The sequence below is a fragment of the Dermacentor silvarum genome, chromosome 6, assembly GCF_013339745.2.
Source record: "Dermacentor silvarum isolate Dsil-2018 chromosome 6, BIME_Dsil_1.4, whole genome shotgun sequence".
Lineage (NCBI taxonomy): Eukaryota > Metazoa > Arthropoda > Arachnida > Ixodida > Ixodidae > Dermacentor > Dermacentor silvarum.
In genome coordinates, this window is record NC_051159.1 from 125,857,304 (window position 1) to 125,882,830 (window position 25,527).

At 47.4% G+C, this 25,527-nt stretch overlaps 2 protein-coding genes across 2 annotated transcripts in view; one reads left to right on the forward strand and one right to left on the reverse strand.

Annotated features, from left to right (window-relative positions):
* The window catches only part of LOC119455941 (ammonium transporter Rh type A), a 45,835-nt gene extending 38,749 nt beyond the window's left edge, over nt 1-7,086 (forward strand). Inside the window, exon 9 of the mRNA XM_037717491.2 lies at nt 20-7,086. Within this exon, the coding sequence (XP_037573419.1) occupies nt 20-240 (221 nt within the window). The 3' untranslated portion in view covers nt 241-7,086. The remainder of the gene's footprint in view (nt 1-19) is intronic.
* A 917-nt stretch (nt 7,087-8,003) lies between these two features.
* LOC119456865 (uncharacterized) overlaps nt 8,004-25,527 on the reverse strand; it is a 47,419-nt gene continuing 29,895 nt past the window's right edge. Inside the window, exons 5-7 of the mRNA XM_049669108.1 lie at nt 13,314-13,672; nt 9,143-9,251; nt 8,004-8,698 (exon numbers count right to left, since the gene is read on the reverse strand). Of these exons, the coding sequence (XP_049525065.1) occupies nt 8,454-8,698; nt 9,143-9,251; nt 13,314-13,672 (713 nt within the window). The 3' untranslated portion in view covers nt 8,004-8,453. The remainder of the gene's footprint in view (nt 8,699-9,142; nt 9,252-13,313; nt 13,673-25,527) is intronic.

The window sequence follows — 25,527 nt, forward strand, 5'->3', positions numbered from 1 at the left end:
CCACTCTGTGCTCGCGCAGGACTCTTGGTTCGGTTGGAGTGCTTCGAGCCCGTGGACGTCCAAGACCTGTTTGACGATGGAGTAGCTTGGAGCGTGGCGGGTCCCGAGTTGCCCACGTTCTTGGAAGTGAAGCCACGAAAGGCTTCCCCTCCAAGAAGGCCTCAAGTCCGGTTCAAAAACCGCGTCATGAGCATCGTGCGCGAAACCAGGGCTAAAGCTCTGGGTACCTCTACCCACTAAAGAACGAAAACATCGGACGCGGAATGCTGACCTATACTTGGTACTATTGAGCGATGGAAACAATGTGAATAAAAGAAGCGCGACGACTCTGTTTCATGCATTTGCGGACAGTGAATAAAGCTAAGTTCGTACCGTAGTGGTACATACATTCACACTTCTAGAAGGGGTTTGAGGCTCAAAATAGGACACAGGCTCAGAGCAGACACGAACAAGCGCACTCTTGTAACATATGGTCTAGACCGCAGACGTTACTACGTCCACATTTCCTGTGTAGTGCGCTCTAGTACTGCGCTGCCGAGTAAAGAAACAGTAACACATCAGATGCTGTATAGGCTCACTGAACCGCGTTGGTACTGTTTTGCCTGCCCGTCCTGCGGTTCCCGCTGTTTGCAAACATTGGGCAGCTTTAGCTGAGCGTCCTTTACGGTCCCGTTCCACTCGCATTTCACGCGTTAAGGCAGAATTGCGTTCAGTGTTGCCAGATTGGGCTATTTGTACCCAAATTTGGCTACTTAAATTTTCGTTTGGCTGTGTTCTAGATGAGTTGGTCATGTGGCTATTTTTGGGCTACATTTTTATGTGGATCAGGAATCATAAAAAAACTGTGTGTTAAGATTCTCGGTACCTTCGACGAGCTGTTGGTGCAACCTTTTTCTGTTTGTTTCCGCATCTGCGTCCATGGCATGGCACGATGCACCGGGTTTTGTGCTAGGGCCTAATTTCTACGTCCGCCCGTTACAAAGGGAAGAGCACCGTACGATCATCATCCATGTTGGCTAGAAATAGTGCGTGCGGTTAGCCACTGTGGGCAACCATGGTGAACGATTTGTATTTGATATTTTTTTTCTTCGAGTGTTTTACCTCTTGTAGTCAACCCCTTTCCTTGGGCGTGTGCTTGATGCTTGTATATATGTGATATCTTTTACTTTTAAATGCGAAGCATTTCTTGGCGAACATTTGCCATTTTGACAGTATCTATCTAGCCACCTACGTCTTGGTGCTATCATGGTCGTACCGTTAACTTGGTATTTTCCAAAATTGGCATACTATGATAAGAGTGTATGACGAACATAAATGATAGGTCATGACATGAATATCATGACACGTGTGTTATGTAGGTCATGAAACAGCTGCCTACGTCTTGGTGCTCTCATGGTTGTTTCGTTAACTTCGTAGCTACCAAAATTGGCATAGTATGACAACAGTGTATGATGTGTTCTGTGCTCCAATGCACAAAAGGACGTTTTGTTAAGAAAGTAACTGGAACGCCAGTGCATTTCTCTGCAAAGTTTGGGAATTAATATCTCGAAACTGGTGTCATCCTGAGAATTCGTTTCAAGTGGATCCACCTTGTGAGCTCCACGGCTAGAATTTGTAAATTACAATATGGGCCATAAGGTAATTAGTTAAAAACTTAATAGTGACTTTTTGTTTAATAGTTTATTATGCATCTAAATTTGTTTGTGCAAGTTATGTCCGCCTTTTCGAGTAAACCAGCTCATGAACTAGAATTGTGCTATCTGCCACAGGCAACCTTTAAAAAATTTGGAAGTGCTCGCTAAAACACCCTGTACATCGATTTCCTTAAATTGCAGCGCACCGATTCAGTGCTTTAAACAGAAGTGTGGACGACTGTGCAAACGAAGTACGGTCACGAGCGAAGCTTAGTACAGCGGAGGCTTAGTTGCTGATTATTTTCACGCCGACGCCGCAATACGTACAGCCAGAGTTCTTTAAAGGACTGTGAAATAACCGTTCTTGCAACTGCCGCGTTCACTGCCTGCAGTAGCAGTGCGCATAACAATGACGCCGTTGCGGAAACCGTTCACCGTTGAGGAAACGATTCACCGTTGCGAGAGCCATACTGAAGTCAGCGACGAGTGTTGCAGCGCCTCTCAGTGCTAAAGTTATCGGTTGCGATAAGCGGCTTTGCTAACGCTATATATGTCATCGGAATCGTACGCTTTGAAAAAAAAAAAAAAGGTGGCAGTGACTATAAGTTACTAACAAGCTGCCACATATGTTATTGACGTGTTGTTAACTGAAGTTGGTAACGGTAATGTTGGTAACAGTTACCAAATACACTATTAATTTTGTAACCCGTACTGCTGCATTTAGGGCCAAATAGCTCATATTTCATATTGCTGCGTGCTATACGAACACGATGATGTAGACACTTGGATTTAGTGGGACGTACCCATAAGCGGTCGCTGGCTGATCTGAGGACGACGACGTGCCTTATTTTGATGTTGGCTGGGTTCCATGTTGGCCAGTGCTTGCTACCCCTTGTAAATACACTGTGTAAATATTTTACCTACTTTGCTTTCACGTAACAATATGTTATAAACCTCGTTCTCGTGATATTTTTTTTCAGAGCTTAAAGGTTAATTATAGGCGCTGCAGAGAGGTCACGGCGTGAACATAACATGTTTCGGACCGTGTCACCAATACGTGGCATATCTCTGCTGTGTCGAATAACGAGCAGGCGAATAACGTTCGTGTAGTAGAATACATCCGACCCCAGAATTATTGCTGAAAGTGTCATTGCCGCTCAACAGTCCACGAACTTATTGTAAAAATGGCGAGAGCGTTTAGCGTAACTAAACGTCAATCACGTTTTCTTTCCAAGACCCCCTGCACAGTGGCTGTATGGGCGCGCACTTTTCTATCAAAGAGGCCCTCCCGCGCGGTGCATGTTCGTGGGCTTGTTTATCTTTAGCACTAAATAAAATATACTTGGGTTAATATTTTCAAAACATGGAATGAATGTCTGCAACGGCTTTTACGTCCTCACGTAGGTCGAAGAGCACCAAGCATTTTAAAGGAATTTAGCGCTTACCCATTATCGGGTGGCATCAACTCCTAATTTGGTGCGGTACCTTAATAATGCCGCTCCTTTACTGTGCCCTTGTGGAGCTCCCGACTCGCGCATCATTGGCAGTATTAGTGTATATGTTTCATTATGTTTCAATGGTATGTGCCATTGCGCTTGGACCCTTTCTACACTACCCCCAAGATCGGCCCACAGTTTTCTGTCTACGACAGACAGATTACGCTCGGCATAAACAGCTCCGCTGTTAAAACCATGCTAGGTCAAATTTTTCTTGCCAGTTAAAGGGTTAAATTAGGGCACATAACGGGCATGCAAGGAACATTAAGCTGCCGGGTGACTGACCAGTACACTGTACAAAAACGAACGCGAGATAAGAGAGAATAACGTATCGCACAACTCAATGAGCAGGCTACTTTAGGCCACATGTCGTGAGTTCCCCTCGAACGTATGTATAGCCAGAGTATTGGGGACTGCGACTTGGGTCGGTGAGCACCCGTGTCTTTGCATAAATAAATAAAGTTGTGGTCATAGCTTTCTACAACCCAATGTATGCACGCATGTACGCAACGATGGAATGCACAAAAGTGTTAATCCGAAATAAAGAAAAAAGCTACAATTCAATCAAAAGTTGCAGAGAAACTGCCACTGCCCAGCACAATACTCCACGGGCAAGATGAGGCATTAGCCATTGCTAACTTACCTCAATTGCACCTGTAAGGCTCTAGCGTTAGTAAATAACTAGCAAAACGTTAGTAACTATCTGTGAGGGGTAGTAACTCCTTCAGTTTCTAAATTTTTCATGCGGTTACAAACTTTTCGCTAACTTCTTTTTCTAAGAGTGTAGAATTTTGAATATTTTTTCGCCAGCACGCTCACACTACCGTAGTTTTCACGTCATCTAGCGATATGGAGGGCTGTTATTTCTGTCTGGGAATATAATTGGCAGTGGTCGAATGAGAGATGTGTCTGGACCAAGGAGGTTAAAACCTCCTTGGTCTGGACATGGTCTCTGGAGACTGTTGTCCTCGTATTGTCGAAACATTGTCTACAGATGCATCTTTTGTTTGCATGGAGGAAGTAAATAATCAAGGAGAGAACACTGCGCCACGCAATCAGCCTTGGCAAGCGAACGCTCCGGGAAGCAATTTTCTTTTTCTCTCTCAGTATCGCCCCTACACATGACCTCTCAGAGTCGGCGCATTGCCCGGTAATGTTGGTTTCGCGGTAGTTTTTAATAGATTCGCACTTGTTCGGCCGCCCTGCCGTACAGCTGTGCCTGCCGAGTGGGAGTATGAAAGCCTACCTCGCGCTCTGACGTGACGATCACGTGTTAGACCGATTCGTTTGGCTTCAATCATGTTGCGCGATGCTCCCTCCTAATTATGTCCCTCCTCCATGCTTGATTAAAACACTGTTGATTATTTCAAGTCCGCACCTTCCTGTGTACCACTGTCTTCTTTGGATGTCTCTGGGAATTGTTATTATTGGATCTGAAGGCATATACGATATACACTTGACAGGAAAGGGAAAGCGAGGGGCAGGCTGGCAACTGCCACCGGAAGGGGCACAACGCCTGCCTACTCTTTAGAAAGGAGGAGACGGAAACATAGAAATGGAAGATAGGAAGAAGGGGAGGAAAGAGGAAAGAAAGAGCGAGATGACAAATATCAAAGAATAAAATGGCACACATAGTAGGGCCGGTCACTGCAGGTCACGCTACTAAAAAAAAAAAAAAAGTTACATAGAAGAAACAGTCTCTGAGTTACAAACGTGAACTTAAGTTAGTTAATTCTAGAAAAGTAAGGAGAGTCCGATGAGCCTTGATCGCGTCGAGACGCACAACCACTGGGGTGCAAACATTCGTCTAGTCTCGTACACCGCAGGCTATGGAGATGATAGTCCCTCGCTAACGACATGCGCTGCGCACTGAAAACGGGACATTCCAATATCAGGTGGTGAAGTGTCTCGCAGCAACCGCAAGATGTACACGATGAACTGGCCGTACGTCCTTGTCGGTATAAACGTTCGCACACGTTCACACAGCGAACCCGTAGCTTGAGTAGTTGCGCTCTAGCGTGGGCAAGCCTCGACCGTGATTCCAGGGTGGGAACGTTCCATTTGCGACGCACTGGTCTGGATGCTGCTTGAGTAGGTGGCGACGAATCAGCAGCGAGCGTCAGCAAGCTTGCACAAAATTTCAGGGCAAGCACAGTCGTTATGAGCGCAAGTTGAAGCCAGCCGATCAGCCTCTTCGTTTCCGGCGATCCCTACGTGTGAAGGTATCCATTGGGCAACGAGAGATACCCCACGGGATGAAATATTGTTTGCAGTCTGTAATGCTGCGCACAACTGGACAATCAATCTGACTGCGCGGTAATCTGCTAAGGGCAGCACGGGAGTCCGTAAAGATGACAATCTTCGATGTGGTTAACTCCTATTTCACGTATATCAGTGCAACATTATTCGCTGCTAGCCCTGCAGTTGTTGACTGGATGAGGTCTATGAAATATTCGTCGTACTTGAGTCGAAGGGTAGAAAAAATCTGCAGAGGCGCCTTGACCGTCGCTGTGTACAGATGCATATGTGAATACTTGAAGATAATCTGGAAATCTTTCGAACATGTGAGACTTAGCCAATTGGAATATTGCTGAATCAGGCATATAAGACTTTTTGTGCATGTCAGGGATATTGAGGTGAATGGGGAATACGTGTTTGGTGGTATCTTTTGGAGGCGGAGGAGTAACTGAAGCAGCATGTTCAGAAATGTCAGCAAAGTTCGTAAATATTGCCGCCATTTTTCCCATGCGAGAAAACGGGTGGTGAGTCAGATGATCAAGGAGCGATTGATCATTCGATGCTCGGTACAGACGCTCAATATGATATAGAGCTATCTCATCTGCTTGCAGTCTCAGGGGTAACTGATGCGCTTCAGTTAGTAATGGAACAGATGGCGCCTCACGAGGTAATTCCAGCATCAGTCAAAGGGCAATGCGATGATTTCGTTCACGTATAGCATAATTACTAAAAATACAAAAAAAGAAAGGTAATGACTGACGGTAATGACTTACAACGGTTACACGGCGCAGGTAAAAAACACTATCTTTTGAAGGTTTTTCAAGATCTTGCTTTTTTTTTTAAGCTCGGCTGCGAAGAGACGGTATAAAGCCTCCAGATTTCTTTTGCTTGCGCTCCTCTTGGTCTGAGAAAACGAAAAAGGAAATGTAGAAATAAATTAAAAAATAAATAGCGACAATAACAACATTTCTCAGCCCCTAGTCTGTAGGGTTTGCTTCATCTGTCGCCAGCTTTGTTTTCAGCTTCAGGTCCTCGCACGATCGTATAAAGGGCGAACTCGAGCTAATTAAAATCGCTAATTTTACTCGGCGTCGGGAGTTGTTTCTTCATTCCTACACTTTTTTGTTTTTTGACGAGTAGTTGCTAGGATATAGATAGACAAGACTGAAATTTCGCTGCTGCTTCTGTGGTTGCGGCAATATATTAAGGCTTCTAGCTGGCAGACCAAATTATTTCCTTGGCAAGTCACTGAATTGCAAGGCTTTCATCTTGAGCTGAAATTGGAGGCCGTGTTTTCCCAGATGGACGATAATTTGTTTTTTGTTTTTTTATAGAGAAACTGATGAGTGCCACGCGTGCCACTTTGCCGGCTAATTAGGAACTCAACAGCCGGAGTTGCACGTCAATCAGTGAGGGCTAGAACATAATTTTAGTATTTTTTAAAGTGAGAGATTGCATATATTTTTTTAAATCTTCAAGTATATGGACACGCAAGTGCTCCTGTCTGAAGCTTTGCGTCTTAAGTTTCTACAAACCATGAAATCAAGAAACGATGCGTGTCATCCTAAAGGTGACAGGAACAAAGTAATTATAGGAAACAGAAGGTACAAAAAAAAAAAAGAATCCAAGAAAAGAGCTACCAACGCGCGTTGACATTGGCGATTTCTTTTCGTCACACATTCTTGATGAAAGTTGTACTTGTTTGTGAAAGCCGAATCACGGATAATTGAACACTGGACCTAATTATATTGTAAAAAACAATCTGACCATGAAAGCAAAGATAGGCCTCGTAGAAAGATGAGAAATAACTGTTGGAAGAAGCGAATTGCCTTTGCAATCACTTGCGGGGAAGCTTAGCGACTACGCGGTGCTCTTATCTCTGTGCCAGCAACCGAAAACTAAAATTAGCTGACGGTATTATGAGAAGGCAGTTCTAGCTATATTGTTTGTACCGTGGCAAAAAATGAGGGTAGGGGAGTGTTGAGCACAGTAAATGCGCATAATGAACTAAAAGAAAGCGTAGAAGTAAGGAAAAAGACAAACGTACCGAATGGCATTTAAGTGCGAACATCGCAGGGCGAGGCATCAGCTGGTATAGCGTTACAAGCTTTGAGTTCGTTTCGACCACGTAAGGTTTTTAACGAAAGGGAAGAAGTAAAAAAAATTAATTAACTCGACCGTAGCACGGAGCTATAGAAAGGAAGCTCACACGTGTTTCTCAGAAAGAAATTTAACAACATATTGCAGTGCGGAAGCACACTCACAAAGAAGACACGCAGACACACGTCACAGGTGCTGTGACGTGTTTCTGTGTGTCTTCTCTGTGAGTGTGCTTCCACACTACAATATGTCTTTAAGTAAGCACCAACACGCCCCACAACAAGTCCTCCTTTAGGAGGAAAGCTTCACAGTTGAAGAAAAATGTGTCCTGGTCCTTTGCAGCTTCGTGTTACGGTCGGGGGCAGGACAATTTACCCTTTCGTGAATCTGCTTCCACCTCGCGGGCTAATTTGCCAAGGTTCTTTAACGTGCCCGGTACACGAGCGTTTTTTTTTTTTTGCATTCAACCCTAATTTGAAAGGCGGCTACTGCGGGTAGGAATCGAATGCGCGACTTCGTTCTCTGCTTCGGAACGCTACAAACACTAAACCACCACGCCAGGTAATAATTAACTGAATGCTAGCATACTGAATTACAGTTGGCTGTGGTGGGAAGTGGAAATCTACTTCTTCCGACCATGCACAACGATGTATGTAAGCCCTTTTTCACAAGAAATTGCCGCTGCTCAGCTGAATCATTTGCAAAACACGGCGGCCACGCTTTTTATACTAGACGCTATTGTTCAACCTGCAAAGCATCTTTATTGCCGTTGAAATTGAAATAAAAAGAAAGATTCTGTAAGCGCGAGTTTAATATTTTCTAGGTTGTATTTTCTTTTTAGCGACGAGAATGAAAACGCTTCTTTCCTTCTTTTGTATCTTGTTGCGGAGAGACGGTGTTTGCGTGGAATCCGTTGTCATCCGTGTCCGAGAGGTGACGGGCGCATCTTTTCCTCGTGGTGACGTCATCCGGCCGCTACGTCCCGTCAACAGCCTTCGAGAGCGATGGACGTGGCGGCGTAGTCGGCGCTGTACACTGGAAACTGACCGTACTCGTGCGACATAGTGATGCCGGGTCTGGCGTGCCAGCTCTGTGGGGGCGGCTGCGTATGGTGAGGCGCCGAAGACTCCTTGTCAGCTGGTCCGTCGTGGAACCTCGTCTTGACCGGGTCTGACGGCGAGTTGCCCACCAGCTCGGGGTCGCAGACAAATTTGTACACGTACCGTTCACCTGCGGTATCGAAAGACGTAGTGTATATTCCTCATCCTGGCCGGCACATACACGGCTTAGCAATGGATTGGAACTTCATAATAGCTAAGCTACGCGGACACAGAAAGAAGACACAGACGGTGCGCTTTCATGCATGTCGTTTCTGTGTCCGCGTCCCTGAAGCGCTATGATTTCAGCGCCATGCAGACCAATACTGCAAAATTGTGTTCTCCTTAGCTGCAGATCTACGTTGCGCCGTCACAGAGACAGATGCCTCTTCTCACCTACTGCTACTAATGTGTCGCCAGTCAATTCCGGTAGAGACCTACCGGAATGGTGTTTGTCTTATGCATCATCACATGCAAAACATGTGAGGCTTTGCACGAACTTTCCAAATATTTACTTTTTTTGCGTGCTTGAACGCCGGTCGTCTATACTGGGGTCACACAAACACGCTGCACTCACCGGCCACCTTTTGCATGATGCCCTTCTCGTAGTAGTACCTCAGCGAGCGACTCAGTTTATCGTAGTTCATGGCAGGTCGGTTCTTCTGGACACCCCACCGGCGAGCGACCTGTCGTTAAGAATAAGAACAGCACCGACAAAGTAACATTGTTGAAGTTCGTCCAGTACAGCTGTACTAGCATTTGATTATACGAGGTCCTTTTTTTTAAAGGGCGGAGGGGAGGAGCTATACAGAATATTTAAACATTGCTTGTGGCAAATAACACAGTTCCTTCAAATGAAATGCTCGAAGAGGCGGACATTACCAATATAAAGCCACATTGCCAACCCTCCGTTATGGGTACGTACCTTCGTATGAAAATCATTGTCATCATAATCGGCATGCGGACACGCTTCTTGGCTGATCCCCTGTTGTGGGTATACGGGCCAAAGTATGGTAATCATAATCATCAACACTCGGCCATCATCTCAAAGAGCTAGTTGACGTTGGAACGATAGAAGTGTACGTGCAGTTGTGGCCTAGTACAGATTTTTCCGTGAGATAGAGAATATGTGTTCATTTGAAACCACACTGCCAGAAAGCGCACCGAGAGGTGAACTTCACGCATGAATCCCTGCAGATATGGACGTGAAGCGATATTTTTCGAAATTACTAAATTTGGTAAAACGTTGACGATATTAACCTGCAATAACGCCCGCAGTAATTATTGAGAACAGATGTACAAATATCTAATTGATATGCTTTTTAAACCTCCGTTACACCGATAGCTGTACATCGGCTTACCCAGCGTGGACATGACGTGCTTGCACGAGTCTGTAAAATGCCTATTTCTACACACTCCAAAACACTCTTCTACAAAGTGCATATTGAAATGCTACCTGTTAAAGCTTGGTTAAGTAGGAAAGGTATTTTTGTATCATCGATTAACTGTCGTGTCTGTAACGTACATGAAACTATTGAACACTGCTTTATTGACTTCAAGTGCTCCATCTTGTTTTGGGACGTTCTCCAAAGGACTTTTAAAAAGAATCTTGATGTAAATCATCATACCATACGATATCTTATGCCACTTGAAGATGTGCCTTTTGACATGCTGCTACTTATGGCGTTGCACAGTTCATGGAAAACTCGCACGTTAGATCAGAATGCTGAACAAATTCTATCTTCACAGTCACGTTTCATTCAGATGCTTTCACAATTGAAATACTTTTATGATCGAAGTGACTTCCAACCGAGACTGGTATCCAGTGTCGATGCGGTGTATCCTTTTGAGTCCCTCTTAGAGAACGTATTTACTCTAATAAGTGTACTGTGAATTGTTTGTTTTGTGCTTGTAGACGCGGCTATGACTGTTTTGGCCGCTATGTAAATACTTTACGCAAGTACGTTTTGCATTTGCGATAAGTACCATAAAAGAAAATAAAAAGCGGCTGTGACCTAATGGTTAGAGCATCGTGATGCTGCGCTGGTGGTCCAAGGCTCGAATCCAGCCGCCGGACGCGCTTTGTGTGAATACGAATCGACTCGACGCGAACCCGACCAGCGACTACCCGGCAAACTCACCTATCGACCTAGGAAAAACCATGGAATGATAGGCTAAGAAAGCTTCATTTGGTTTGTTGGTTGTTGGTTTGTGGGTTTGGCAATCTTGCTTTGCTGATTGTTGTTCAGTAGGAAAAAAAAAAAAACGAGGTCGAGACTTCATTACGCGTCTCTGGAGGCATTCTAACTCTCCACGTACTGGCCGTGCATTCGCCATCAATAGCAGGCTTGTCGTTGCCGTTGGGTCCCACTAATTTCGACTGGTTTTGAACATTCAACTATAGCCTCGAACCACGCGAAACTTTAGGTCAGACCCCACGCGCGCTTGCCAGCATGCGCTCACTCCTGGCAGCTCCTGGCTATAGACGCCTTGGCAGACTTCGCGCTTCAAAATGCGCAAGTTGAACGTGGATACTACCCGTTGGTCAAGCTGGTGCAGGACAAAGCCGGTCCGTAGCCCGGCCAGTCTGGAGCATATGAGCGCACTCATGCCCCGTCGTGCACAAAGCAAGCGCTGCGCAAACGCACTATAGTTGCATTAGTAGCATGTAGCTGCGGTCTGCTATCGTAGCGTAGATACCGCGGCCTCCGCGGGATGCCGCAACGAGTTCGCTGGCTGTATCGAGCCTACATGCAAGCGCTTGCATGTAGGCTCCCTAGCTGGCTGAGCGCACTGCCGCTCGCTGAGGACGACCGCGTTTGGCTTAGTTTGGCGCGTCGTAGGCGCCAAATTCGAAAGTATAGAAATTAGATATCTAAAGAGTGCGCTTACAACTGCAAATCTATACAATACAGGTAGGCATCGAAATCAAGCGAACGGTTGTGGCGTCTACGTGAACATCCAAAATCAAATTTGAACTGCGCGTCACGGTGACGTTCAGTACGCGGAGCCTTGTGGGCACACCCCGCTCCGCCGTAGCCTTCGCAGTGCAAGGCATTGAAGCAGGAGCGGAAGCATTGCGAATGGTTTGTTTGAATACCAATAACTTGCCTCTGTTGTACCCATTGAAGTATTTTTTGCGGCAAATTATTTTTCAAAGAGCCTATTTTAACTTCAAATGCATTTTCTCCACTTGAATATAAAGTGGTTCAGGGCCCATTTAAAAAATCATTGAAATACAATGTTTAGAAATGCATAACTCTGTACCAAAAACAGATGTCGCAGTTCAGTCGACTGTCATATTTTAGACTTCGGATGGTCTAACAAATGCAGTTTACAGCGGACAAATGTGATGTGTAGGTTTACAGCTTACACGAAATCATTACAATGTCCTACAAGCGTTAGGCAAAGGTCTTACTCATAAGTTGTTCCCTTACTCTCCGCACACTCAGTGGCATATGCTCAATTACCCAAGTTTGCGAGAGGTTCATTGAAGAGTTGACACATACCTAGTGCATTCGTGGCGCAGCTCGCTAAAGCGCTCGCGTGAAAGGCGTTCATTGAAAAGCGGCTCATGCCCAGTGCATTTGTCGCGCAGCCCGCTAATGCGTCGTGGTGCTGTCCTCGAGGAACCCTTGTGACGTGGGCTCGATTTAAGCGACATATTAAGGGACATTTTTCGCCATTGTAAAGCGGCACATTCCCAGTAACACATACCAAGTTACCTAAGCCGTTTATTAAAGAGCGCCACGCACCTATACTGGCGTGGCGCTACCCGGTGACCCTAATTGTCATCAAAGGTGTTCATTGAAGACCAGCACAGACCAAACGGGACATACCCATTGGTCCAAGTCGGCGTCAAAGCGTTTCTTCGGACAGCGGTGCTTATCCAAACCCATGTCGGCGTGAAAGAGGTTTGTTGAAGAGCGGCATGTATGTACACATTGGCACATACTCAGTGACCCAAGTCTATCCGATGTTTGATTTCGAACCCTGTCACCTCAGCACGCATTCTTAAGAACTTTGATCAAAGCACACACCTTCTGTGGCATAAGTAAGCACTTCAGACACATAAGCAGCAGCTTATGTGGCTGTGAATTCATTCCAAATGGATGCGCCTGACAAGCTCACTGGCTACAATTCGTAAATTGCAATACGTGTCGTAAAGTGATTAACTAATAAGTTCATTAGTCTATTTTTGTTAATTAGTTGAATATGTGTTTCCATTTCTCGTGCTACTAATGTCCGCCTCTTCGAATAACCCAGCTCAATGGTAAGAATTATGCTACCTGCCACAGGCGATATTTGAAAAATTCCGTAAAGCTTAATTTTGAACACCGGGCATTATATTTACTTTGCCTTTGAAAATGCTAGTTTAAATAGATATGAAGGAATCATAAAAAGATTGCATCGTTAGATATTTCCGTTGAGGTTGCCCGTAATGTTAGCTAGATGTTCGCATGGAATTTGCAGATTAACCAGAGCGAGCACGAAGGCTTTTCAAGATAGCGTATGTTTGCAGAGCGTTGAAATGTTCGGCTCCGTTCGCAGTGGTTGCTGCATTGTTAGCGTGTTCGAGTGTCCGTTTAATAGCTGTTTACGTGAAGTGGAACGGAACAATGTTAAGCGTCTCGGCCGCTCGATTGGAGTGCATTTTGATCGAGCGGCCCTGGAAGATGGAATCGTATACGGGTTCGACGAAATTGCCACGCAATGATTTGTGAGTGTGCTTAACGAGGTTCTCGTACCTCCTCGGGATCGGTGAGCTTGAACTCGAGTCCCCGACCAGTCCAAGCGATGCATGGTGCATTTCCTGGGTTCCTCAGCAACGCCGCGAGAAACTGCCACAGCTGGAGCGAGCCCCGACCAGCGGACGAGCAGCCCATCGCCTGGTGGTGCTGCTCCTCGGCGAAGTTGACTGGCCCGACGGCAGCTGTCAGCGCCTGCGGCTGCGTCAGTGGTTCGGCTAGGGCGGTGGGGCACGCCGGGGACACGGGCGGCGAAGGAGGCGGCTCGAACTTCACCGGTGACTGGTGGCCTGCGAGGCGGTGACCGTTGACGTTTGTAAAAGCCCCGTGAACTTTAATTAACCCACGAACTTTGAACTCTGTCCACGCACCAACCTAGGGAGCCTACATGCAAGCGCTTGCATGTAGGCTCCCTACACCAACCATACATAACCTGCCCCCTATGTGCACGAAATATAAACAGGGCGACTCCTTTAGTTCACCAAGGACACCGCGAGCGCCTCGCATACACTTTAAAATATATAGGGAAAAAAATCGAGGCTCCAGTAAATATTTGCGAAGCTGCCTAATTTATCCAGAAATGTGAAAGGATTACCGCACATTACGCTTAACGTGATGGCAGTTTTTCCTGAACGGGAACATGATGCGACTTATACAGTTCTGTATGGACATTAGGAAATCGCGGATAACGGTCTCAAAATGCTTTTGAGCAATTGATGAAGGTTTTCTTTTTTCTTTTACAGCGAAGCTGTTTATGGCTAGGCTTCCATGCATTTTTCGTGTGCAAAAATGTGGGTCGATCCTGGGGATAGTGCAGAAAGGGTCAAAGCGTAGTGGCACATACCCCTGTTAACTGCGGGTGGTGAGCTCCGGGACATGCACGCCCTTGAACTACCCTTGTAATACCTGAACCCAAAGAGGTCCCAGGAATAAGGGTAACAACAGATCGGATCTTAGCCCAAAAGGCCGACCGGCGTCGGCTATGTCTACGTTCGTACCGCCCTCTCTTTGTCGGTGTTCCAACCACTTGCGTGTGGTTTCCTGCCGCTGTATACCTGGGCCGCGGTACCTTCGCGCGTGTATATAATACAAGGTGTCGTTCTCCATTTTGAATTTCACTTCGCTTCTCCCGTCGGAATTGGGAGGCCGCGTGTTGTGCGCACTCCCGGCAATGATTACATTCTCGTCTCTGTTCCTGGCGTCGCTCTTCGTAGGCGCGTTGCTCCTCGGGATTCCGGACTATACCCCGCCTCCCCATTCTACGTGTCACCTCTGTGTCGTGTTCCAAACAGCTTCTCTGGTCATCCACCTTCACAGAGTGCAATGGCTCATGATTTTTCAAGCGAAGCTTGTATTGCCTCTCGAGTGTCGGTGGTGGTGGTGGTGTCACGCTAAAACCCTATCGAAAACCTGTCGAAAACTCGCGTCTCGTTCATTTGGTATATACCAAAATTGGCATGGATGAGTACAAATGTATGACTAACATGACTTTCATGACCCTCGCCTCAGATCAATTTCGGCGGCCTAACAGGAAGTCAGTGCGTGGTGCGTTCCGCCGAGGAGCAGGCTGCGTTTTAGCAACTGTGCCGCGAACTCGCTAGGGAAAGGGCTCGTCGTCGACATGCCGATTACAGCGTGAGGGCTTCCGAAGCCCAGACGAAACGTCAGTGAAGAGCCGTGGACCCCGAGTTGCCGGAGCGCTATGCTGAGGCCAAACGTCAGCGAAGAGCCGCGGACCCTGAGTTTAGGGCAAAGGAAGCGGAACGGCTGCGACAGCGTCGTCTTGCCACAAGCTTCGCTTACCTCCATTTTCTCGACAGGGGAAGGGCTGGTGATTTTTTTGGCATGCCCATTTAACTCTGCATGCGCATTTCCGGTACTGTTCCCCACATGTTCAACAAATTTGATCTCGGTGGCATTTATAGTTCTCCAAGGAAGCCGAGCCCTAACTATTGTGCCGTTCGTAAAACATACATATAATGCTCCGGAGCGCTCGCATACGTAATTTGTTGCTAAAGCCGTAATCGACGTACACGCTTTGAACTTTGCCTACACACCAGCCGGGGTGGCTCAGTCAGCTAAGGCGTTGCGCTGCTGAGCACGAGATCGTGGGATCAAATAACGGCCGCGGCGGCCGCATTTCTATGCAGGCGAAATGCAAGAACGCCCGTGTGCTTGCGTTGTAGTGCACGTTAAAGAACCCCAGGGGGTCGAAATTCATCCGGATCCCTCCACTACGGCGTGCCTCATAATCAGAAATGGTTTCGGTACGTAAAACCCCGGAAAGAACTTTGCGAAAATGTTACCTATAACGTGCCCCTCATTTTCAGCGAATACAAACGAAGTGCATCGTTTAGTTCACAGACATCGGGGAAACCTACTACGCGCCTCGTGGAACGCATGAATATAGACACAAATTAAGTATTTAGTAAATATTTGGAAAGCTAATAATTAAGCCAGGAACGTGAAATTCTTGCCACCGTTACACCTAAGGTGCCCTCATTTTCACCAAGAGTAACTTTGGTGTGACGTAGAGTCCTGGCGGGACATTGGTAAACAAGGCTGACAACGGCCGTTTACGTAACGCTTTCGAGCACTTGCTTCAGAGTTTTTCAGAGCGCAGCTCTTAGGCACCGCGAACGGGCGTTCCTGAGGCGAGCATCGGCGTCACTCGTAACCGAGAGAACGAGCACAGCGAAGGATCAAAGAGCGAACGCGGAGCGCAGCGGGGCATGAAAGACGGCGATAGCGAAGAGAGCACGAGGAGAAGAGCGGAGGAGGAGAGTATGGCGAAAGCGTGAGAAGAAAAGCGTAGTGCCGCGCAAGACGGGCTATGCTGCGGTGATGACTTCGAGTTGGTGCCAGAGTAGCGCGCGTTCTCTGTTCACCGATGACGCCACCGATATCATATATGAAAACAAAGTGCTGCATGAGCGGAGGTCTGTCTGCGGCGGCTGCTGTGAATCGCGCCCACGCCTCATCCATGCGCGCTGCCTCTCGTGATCTCCCGATTAGCGAGGCAGTCGCGCCACACTTCGCTCCTTTTGCAACGTGCTGCACGAGACTGATTTTCCGCGCCAGCCAATATATCACGAAATGAAAACGCGCATTGCGCGCAAATTTCGCATTAGGGAGTATCGTGATTGTCGAGGAATATTTTTTTTCAAGCGAAGCTTGTATTGCCTCACAAGTGTCGGGGCCGTTGTAAGTCTGAGCGCAAAACGCGTACCCGTCTCGCGCAAGTGAAGGAAAATGGCGGGAAAGGCTGAATAGACCGCTGGGGAAACACGTGATGCGCGCCGGCAACACGTGATAGGAGCACCCAATCAGGAGCCGGCGCGCGCCGGGGGAAGGGCAAGGGAAGGAAATGTCCTCGCTACGCTGACGGGGGAGACGGTGGCCATAGCGCTCGCCATCAACCACATCGTCACTCAAAGGAAAAGATCACCAAAACACGACCACATCATAATAACAGACTCGCAAGACGCATGTCGAGCCTACCTCAGGGGTCATATACCCCAGGAAGCTAACCGCGCTCTCACCAGCATACGCAAACTCCCCGCAACTCCAGATCCCTCGATACCACGCATCAGGTTGATTTGGACACCTGGCCACGCCTCACTGTCGAGCAATGACCGCACTCATGCGGCTGCCCGAGAGCTAACCTGCCGGGCCCCTGGCAGTGAGGCGACCAACCCCGATCAAGCCTCCCGCAGTTTGCCCAACGCATACCGTGACACTCTAGACTATTACAGACTAGGGCGCTTGCGATATCATGCTCCACCCAAATCCTTCTCCCGGAATGAAGCCGTCTCCCTGAGACGGCTTCAAACCAACTCGTATCCTAACCTTCTCCTTCTCAACAAGTTCTCCCCAACCTTATACCCCACCACCAGCCCAGGCTGCGGTGCACCACCAACGACTTTCCACGCCACGATGCAGTGCCAAAAACTACCAACCGATATCCCCATTCTAAAATCCCCCCAACCAACATATGCGCAGTGGGAGGCGATCCTCCGTCGCTCCGAGCCTCAGGTCTGGCTGGCCCTCATACGACGAGCAAGAGCGGCGGCGGCGCGCAGCCATTGGAGCCCTGGACTAAGGGCCCCAGCCACATTAATCCTTTCACATTATAATAAAGTTTATTTCTTCTTCTTCTTCGTGTGCGTTGCGTCGGGTATTCTTTTCAGTGCACGCTCGGCAAACGCATGGGAGGGCCTCGGCGTTGTTCGGTTGGTGGCGGAACAGGCCGCTTTCGACGAGAATCACCGTCAACGTCGCCGAGAGCAGGCTCGTGTTCGCCGTGCGGATCCTGCGTTCAAGGCAGCCCAAGCCCAGGCTCGGTTACAGCGGCAAGCAGTGGATCCCACATTACAATCCCGTCTTACCATAGGGCAGCGAACTCGGAGGTCAGGGAACGCGACACCAAATTTTTAGGGTACGACAAGCTTCGCGTGCCCCCCCCCCCCCCCCCTTTCCCTGTTCCCGGTAGGAGAAGGGCCGACGATTTTTTTTTAGTATAGAGTGTGCAAACAAAAGTCATGAAGCATTTCAGTCACAACGCATGTCTTTGATATTAAATCTTTCCAGGCTACTAAAAAGTGCGAAACAATATTAGTGTTCACAGTCTGAAAATGATGTAATTTCACTCGCGCCGCTGTTTACAGGCAGTGCAGTGGAGCCTGGGCGATGCCCTTACAAGTCCTACACAGCGTGTTAAAGCTTTTATTGCGATAGCAATTATATGGACACTTCAACCGGATTTCTGCCGTCGTCGTCACCGTCGCCGTGAGGTTCCGTATAGATAAAATCTTCGCCGCGCGCCCTATGCCCGAGCGGAAGCGTGCGGGGACGCGCGCTATCACGGAGAGCGAACGCACTCAATCTCCCACGCGCAAGCAAGGAAGCGGGAAGCCAGCGCCGGAGGGAGCGGGGGGGGGGGGGGGGCGCACTTCTACTCTGCCAACAACCGTGCTCGTCGCTCGCCCGCACCGTCTCTTATCTCCACACGGCTCTGACCTTTCTATGCGCTGTGCATTCGCCGCTCAGTTTCCGTTGAAGCGATAGACCGCACGTACCTTCGCCCGCTGCGGCGTATGCGCTTGCTGCCAGCGTTTTGGCAGTCGTTGTCTGCAGTCATTCAATGTGATCTATTCATGTTTGTTTGTGCGCGCTCACACCACGCTTGTTCATTCAGTTAGTAATAGTCGGGCCACATTTTCCAACGCACGCTACACATGCAATGCTGCCCGGATCGGCAGTGCAGCGCTACAGGTGTGTCCCTTCGCACGCGCTGCCCACGGGAAGCGCTTCTCATCAACACCACCGTTTCACACGCGCCTTCTCGTGGTCATCGAGTCTCTCTTCATGTCGGTCTACTTACGCCGCAGCACACCTGCATCAGCTCATGTTTACTACAATTCATATTGCTACTAAAGCCGCTCACCTTACTTCGTATGACATTGCTGTGTTGCTATCGCATTCATTGCTTCGCCCTTAGGGCGAAACTGTGACATTTTTTTAAGGGTGCCAGACATTTTGGCGCACCCACGTATAGTTAGAACACTGTCAGATGAGTTGCAGGGCAACTCTAAATCTTGCTATCGCAGTCAGTGCTTATTGAAATCGCATATTCAAATGGATTTTATTTCATTCTTATGCATTTTGCTTGATCTCGACAAGTTCTTCGGCAGCTGGACGCTTGATAAGAAGCTCAAGACCGTACACAGATAACGTGGGAAGAAATGCTGTAGTCTACTTGCATATATGGCTACTAAGGACGCTGACAGAATCACACATTGTAAAACATGCTTCGCAGTTTGAAGAAAATTACTCAGAGTCTCAAATTGGAATTCGGAAAAACCGCGTCAGACCGTTTACCAGTTGGCCAGTAACAAAGCAATTGGCAGCACCAAAGAATCACCCGACAACTCGAAGCATGTGCCCGGGAGAAAAGTAGTAGCTTGTAGCTATGAAACAGACCTGCGCACGTTACAGAAAAAAAGTAATCCGTTTACATTTGCAGTTGCTTCTTTCAAAAAAATGTTATTGATTACGGTTACCAATTACTGTGCCACCAAAGTCATTGTGCAATAATAAAAAGTGAACGATTACTTTAACGTTACTTTCCTCCCAACATTTATTAACATTGCACAAATACACTAAATAGAACGAGTTGGCCTGGTTATTTCAATGCCCCTTCTGCAGCCCTTCACACATTGTTTGTCTTCACAAGCATTGCTTTTTAAAATTTTATTCAATAATCTTCCCTCGTGTTTTTGTGAAGACATGTGCAGCGGCACTAAAAACTGGCTCGATATGCGCGCTGCATAAAAGGGCTACATATTAACGTAGGAACACATTTGTCATGAAAGAGCGCGTAATCAAAGCGTGCGCCGCGTCGACAAAGGAGAAGGACGGCCCCGCGGCAGCTTCGCCAGAGGGAGAGAAAGCGCATACGCTACAGACAGCCGACGCGATCAACGGAGTCTAGAAGCTACGACAAGATACGCGAAGGCGAGGGTAACGAGAGAGAGAGAGAGAGAGAGCGCACTGAATCACCCTCTCACCCGGCGAGTCGAGTAAGAGAGAGGGAGTACTACAGTCACTCTACTACAGCTGAGCGTGCGCCTACAGATGAGTCCCCACTAAGATCCTTGTATTTTACAAAGGTAGCGCAAACTCCTCCTCGCCCCTCCCTCTCGGCCGCCATTAGCGCGCGCTTCATTTCGTATCGAATGCGTCGCGTTGAAGCGCTTGCTTGAAATGCGACTGTTCTGGGCGCATTTTCACAAGGCTGTTCGTAGTACGCAAGATATCTACGTAATATGTGTAGTACCTTCAATTATTAGTAGAATCTACGTCGCTCAGACGAGGAAAACGAAAGGTAGAACAAGTTAAACGCAATCCTTAGCAGTCTCTACTACTGCTGATTGTTTCTCGGAATCGAATGGTGTTCTGTTTACCTGACGTATTTACGAAAACAGAGCTACATCAAACTATGCACACACAACACGGCGGAGACATTTATGTGCTAAATACCATCAACGTTTTTTTTTTAATTTCCAAAATGCATCCGCGCGCTTTTCTTTCCCCTTAAGTTATATATGCCTTGGTTCCCGTGTGTGTGCGCGCTTTCTGCGTTTTGCTTTTTAATTGGCGACTCTTCCATTATGCTCACTTTATGAGAAGTCATGCTGGTATTCATATTGCGAAAATGTGCCCTTTTGTTCGCCGCAGAGCATCAACCGGGACTTTCTTTTTTTTTTTTTTTTTTTTACTCAGTCGTTGACTAATGGTGAACTCGCGAATGCACCCACCTTCCTGCGTTCATCACTAACTGGGTGAGAACAGCGATCAGAACCTCTCCCAGAAATGACGCCTCCAAATGCCAAGAACTTTTTAATATTTCAATAAACACACATTTACACATAGTTGAAACAAAGGAAACAGGATTATTGCAGCGAATAAAGAGCACTCTTTCTCGTTCACAAGTTTCCAAATACGATAACACATTGAAACAAAGCAATCATTGCACATTGCGTCTTCGCGCATTTGTAAGCGTATACATAAAGATAAAGGCACTCTTTCACAACACAAATATATTCATAATAGGACGAAACATTCAAACAAAACAATTATTGCACATAACATCAGCATTGCATAAAGGTATAATCACCTTTAGGAACTCCTGATATATAGATAGTAAGATAAGGACATTGAAACACAGAAATGATTGCACATTACATACTTACATTCTTATAGTGAAAAACTTCAAACAAAATTATCGCACGCTTGTAATGGCGTCCCTCATTGCAATACTCCTGCAACCGGACTTTTTTCAAGCCTGTCGCATACGGCGGAGCAATATCGCTCGCCGTTTGAGGCTTTGTTTGCCACGAGGAACCGCAAAAAGCTTGCCCCCCTTGGCAATACTATTCTAACATCCAACAGCACAGCAAGTCGGCATCGTGCTGCAGCCGAGTGCGTCTTCAAAAATGTAAAAAGCCTACACTCACGCACAGCGCACATGTGTTCCGGTGTTTCTACGCTCACTAATGGCGCCGTTTTCGCGCGATAACGAAAGCCGCGCGGGTTATTCGTTACGTGTGAAGCCTCGCCCAATGGGAGAGCGGAAAACGGCGAATAAGTCAGGAGAGGGGTAGAGGGTGGGGAGGAAATCCTCCTTTCCATTTTGAACAATGGTTCGCGCTACCTTTGGAACATACAGGGACCTTAGTCCCCACCCTCCTCGACGACGCCCCGACGGCCGCGGTCGAAGACTTGAGAATTGACTAGAAGATTCCCAGGCTTTGTTCATGCTACGGGATCACAATTCCCACCGAAGGTTCCAGAACCACCATCGAAGGAATAAAAGTTGCGTGCGGGAATCGGAAGGGGGATCAGACCGCGCCGGTGAAGAGATGTGACGTGAAGACTGACCGTCTGCGGAAGAAGGGGATTCCCCGGCAAGCCAACCGACGAGTTCCTGGAGCGTCTGCATTTCCGGCAGAATTTCCTTCTTTGAGATTTGCCTCGAGCTATGCCGAGATCGTCCGGCTCAAGACCAGCACGGGTGAATACGATTGGACACTTTGTGTTCCTATTCATTCTGTACTTTACATGTTGGACTCTTAGTGCTTGTGGTTAATTATTTTCCAGTGTTTTGTTAATACCCATCTGAATTGTATTTAGATGTGTCTAGCCGAAGTGTGCAGGTGTGTATGTAACTGACTTGCTTGAAGAATATATTTTGTTGTGTTTTGACAACTCTGGGCTCTGACTCGGTTTTTGGACCACAACCGGCGTTCGCTGGCGCACCAGAGGGCCCCTTATTATTTGTCCTTGCTTTCGAGGGGTTATTTTCGGAAGCTGGCAAGTCGGCTTTGCAATTTGGCCCGGCGTTGGCGCTTCGTTCACAGGGTGTGTGACATATACTCATAACGCTCCGTAACTAGGGAGTGTGCGAGAACATCACCACGAATGTGTGACCGAATACATTTGAGCTCCACTTAGCTGCATCACGCAGCTCACGATGGAGGCCTACAGCGCAGATGCGCGCAGCATTAACGCACCACATGATGCTTAAAGGCGGTGCACATTCCCGCCATATTATATCACTTTAAGGAACTATCAAACCGTACTCCGTAATTGCGCATTCCCGTCAACGTGGCTTCTCAAATCAATGAAAGAGTCACCTGTGGCCAGGCCTCTGGAGATGGCGATGGCTAATGTGGCGAGCAGAGCCCAGAGCTGGAAGGCGGCCTGTTCTCCGGTGGACCGGCCCTGCTCGGACCGGTGCACTTCTACTCTGCCAACAACCGCGCTCGTCGCTCGCCCGCACCGTCTCTTATCTCCCCACGGCTCTGACCTTTATGCGCCGTGCATTCGCCGCTCAGTTTCCGTTGAAGCGATAGACCGCACGTACCTTCGCCGCTGCGGCGTATGCGCTTGCTGCCAGCGTTTTGACAGTCGTTGTCTGCAGTCATTCAGTGTGATCTATTCATGTTTGTTTGTGCGCGCTCACACCACGCTTGTTCATTCAGTTAGTAATACAGTAGAGTAGCAGTCTGGGTCAGTTGGTACATACTGAATAGTAAAAACCAGTCAAAAGACGAAGGACAGAGAAGAGACGTGGCACACACGACGACATAGTAAAAACCAGTCAAAAGACGAAGGACAGAGAAGAGACGTGGCACACACGACGACTGGAAGTCGTCGTGTGTGCAACGTCTCTTCTCTGTCCTTCGTCTTTTGACTGGTTTTTACTATTCAGTTAGTAATAGTCGGGCCACATTTTCCAACGCACGCTACACATGCAATGCTGCCCGGATCGGCAGTGCAGAGCTACAGGTGTGTCCCTTCGCACGCGCTGCCCACGGGAAGCGCTTCTCATCAACACCACCGTTTCACACGCGCTTTCTCGTGGTCATCGAGTCTCTCTTCATGTCGGTCTACTTACGCCGCAGCACACCTGCTTACTTAATCAGCTCATGTTTATTACAATTCATATTGCTACCAAAGCCGCTCACCTTACTTCGTAAGACATTGCTGTGTTGCTATCGCATTCATTGCTTCGCCCTTAGGGCGAAACTGTGACATTTTTTCGCGTTTCCGGCGATAGCAATTACGCGGCGGACGCCGTTGGCTGCGGCATGATCGCCACCTGAAATGGCTATTGGAATGAGCCCATAACAGATTACGCTGTAAAACATTTTGCTGCAGAGAATGCACACACAACGGCATCAGAATGTAACAGTAAAAGTAACAGGAGATCTGAGCCAGTGTGATACAAGTGGTGCGTAATTCTAAATGTAGCTATATATGTATATCGCACTTCTCAGTGCATGTACCTCTCATCGCCATTCTACCGTCTACAGGCATGAGACATCGCCTTCGTGATCGTGACGTCACTGCGTAGATGTCTTACACTAGCATCCGCCACATTTGCTGCTGCATTTCGGCATTGCTTGCGAGTGGCGTAGTACATAAACATGAATGCATGGGATTAAAGCCGTGACCTTCACGGTTGATAAACATAAAGATTGGATGAGGTTGCAAATTCCACATCATCATCATCATCATCATCATAATCATAATCATCATCATCATCAGCCTATATTTATGTCCACTGCAGGATGAACGCTTCTCCCCGCGATCTACAATTACCCCTGTCTTGCGCTAGCTGCTTCCAACTTGCGCCTGCAAATTTTCTAACTTCATCACCTCAGCTAGTTTTCTGCCGTCCTCGACTGCACTTCCCTTCTCTTGGTATCCATTCTGTAACTCTAATGGTCCACTGGTTATGCATCCTACGCATTACATGGCCTGCCCAGCTGCATTTTCCCTCTTTATGTTAATTAGAATATCGGCTATCCCCGTTTGCTATCTGATCCACACCGCTCTCTTCTTGCCTCTTAAGTTAGGCCTAACATTTTTCGTTTCATTGCTCTTTACGCGATCCTTAACTTGTTCTTGAGCTTCTTTGTTAAACTCCAAGTTTCTGCCCTATATGTTAGCACCAGTAGAATGCATGCAAACAGTGCCCTTTACTGATGGGTCGTCTGGGAGCGCTGAAATAGTGGCGCTTTCACGTGGTTGTATTTGTATTTCGCGTGCTTTCTTTAAAGGCAATTACAAAAAGCTCCATTAATGGTACTTACTTACAAACACTTTAGTCGGCCATTTTAAATGTGATCTACAACTTTCGTATTGACACTTTCTTGGTGAAGCTAATATTTAAAAAATTAGGCAATTAGTTTATACTAATTAATTGACTTTTCAAAACGAAAAAAATACGTCAGACTAGGACACGCGATCCTCAACACCACTGAGCTGGTTTGAGCCTACTAGCACACTCCGTTGTTTTTAAAACAATGGCTACTTTTAGCTGGGACACCGTGTATTGACCTTTTCGCGGTACTCCCGTGGGCGCTGCCATGTTGGATCGCGCGGTGACGCGTCCACATTGCTTGCCTCAGCGGCCTCCGTTGCCTCCGCGTTTACAATGCAAGCGCGTGACACCGGTGCGGCTTAGCAAACCTCCGTTTCCACTCATATCGTAGACGGTGACTGTGTGCATGACACGAAGCTTTCGGCATAGCTTTATAGGACATGTAAGTGCTTTCAGAGCTCATTACGCCTTGTCCAAACGGCGCGAGCAGCGTGTACGGCGCTTTTACTAAAAGCGGGGCTAGAAATGTATTACAAGCTGTCCAAACTTTCCGTTTATGAATTAAATCGGGATCAGTGTGCTCTGCGTTCTTTATTTGGCAAAGATTTTGAACCAGCGGCTTGTCATATTTTTGACTTAGTAAAGTTCCTCGGTGCGGCCACTATCTGATTGTTTATTTTCAGCGTAATCACTCGCGCGTGTGCTCTGCTGCGATAAATTTGTTCTTGCTGCGCACGAAGCTTGGAATTTAAATGTTCTGTACTTTGGGGTAGCTCGTAGCAAAGACGTATTATCGCTAGTCCCTCGCTTACTCTGTGGACCGTCACGAAACATTCAGCTTCCAATATTCATGTCTTGTCGGTGTAGTCGCCGTCACTCATGCTTCGGCACATTGATTCAAGTGTGCGCCTATTCACTCACATGTTGGCATTAGGGTGGGCGTAAGTTTTCATGCGAGTAAGGGTGGATGTGTGTAGATAACGTGCAGGAAACTTACTATGCCAGTAAGTGGCACTACTTCATTTTGTAACGAGCGGTACT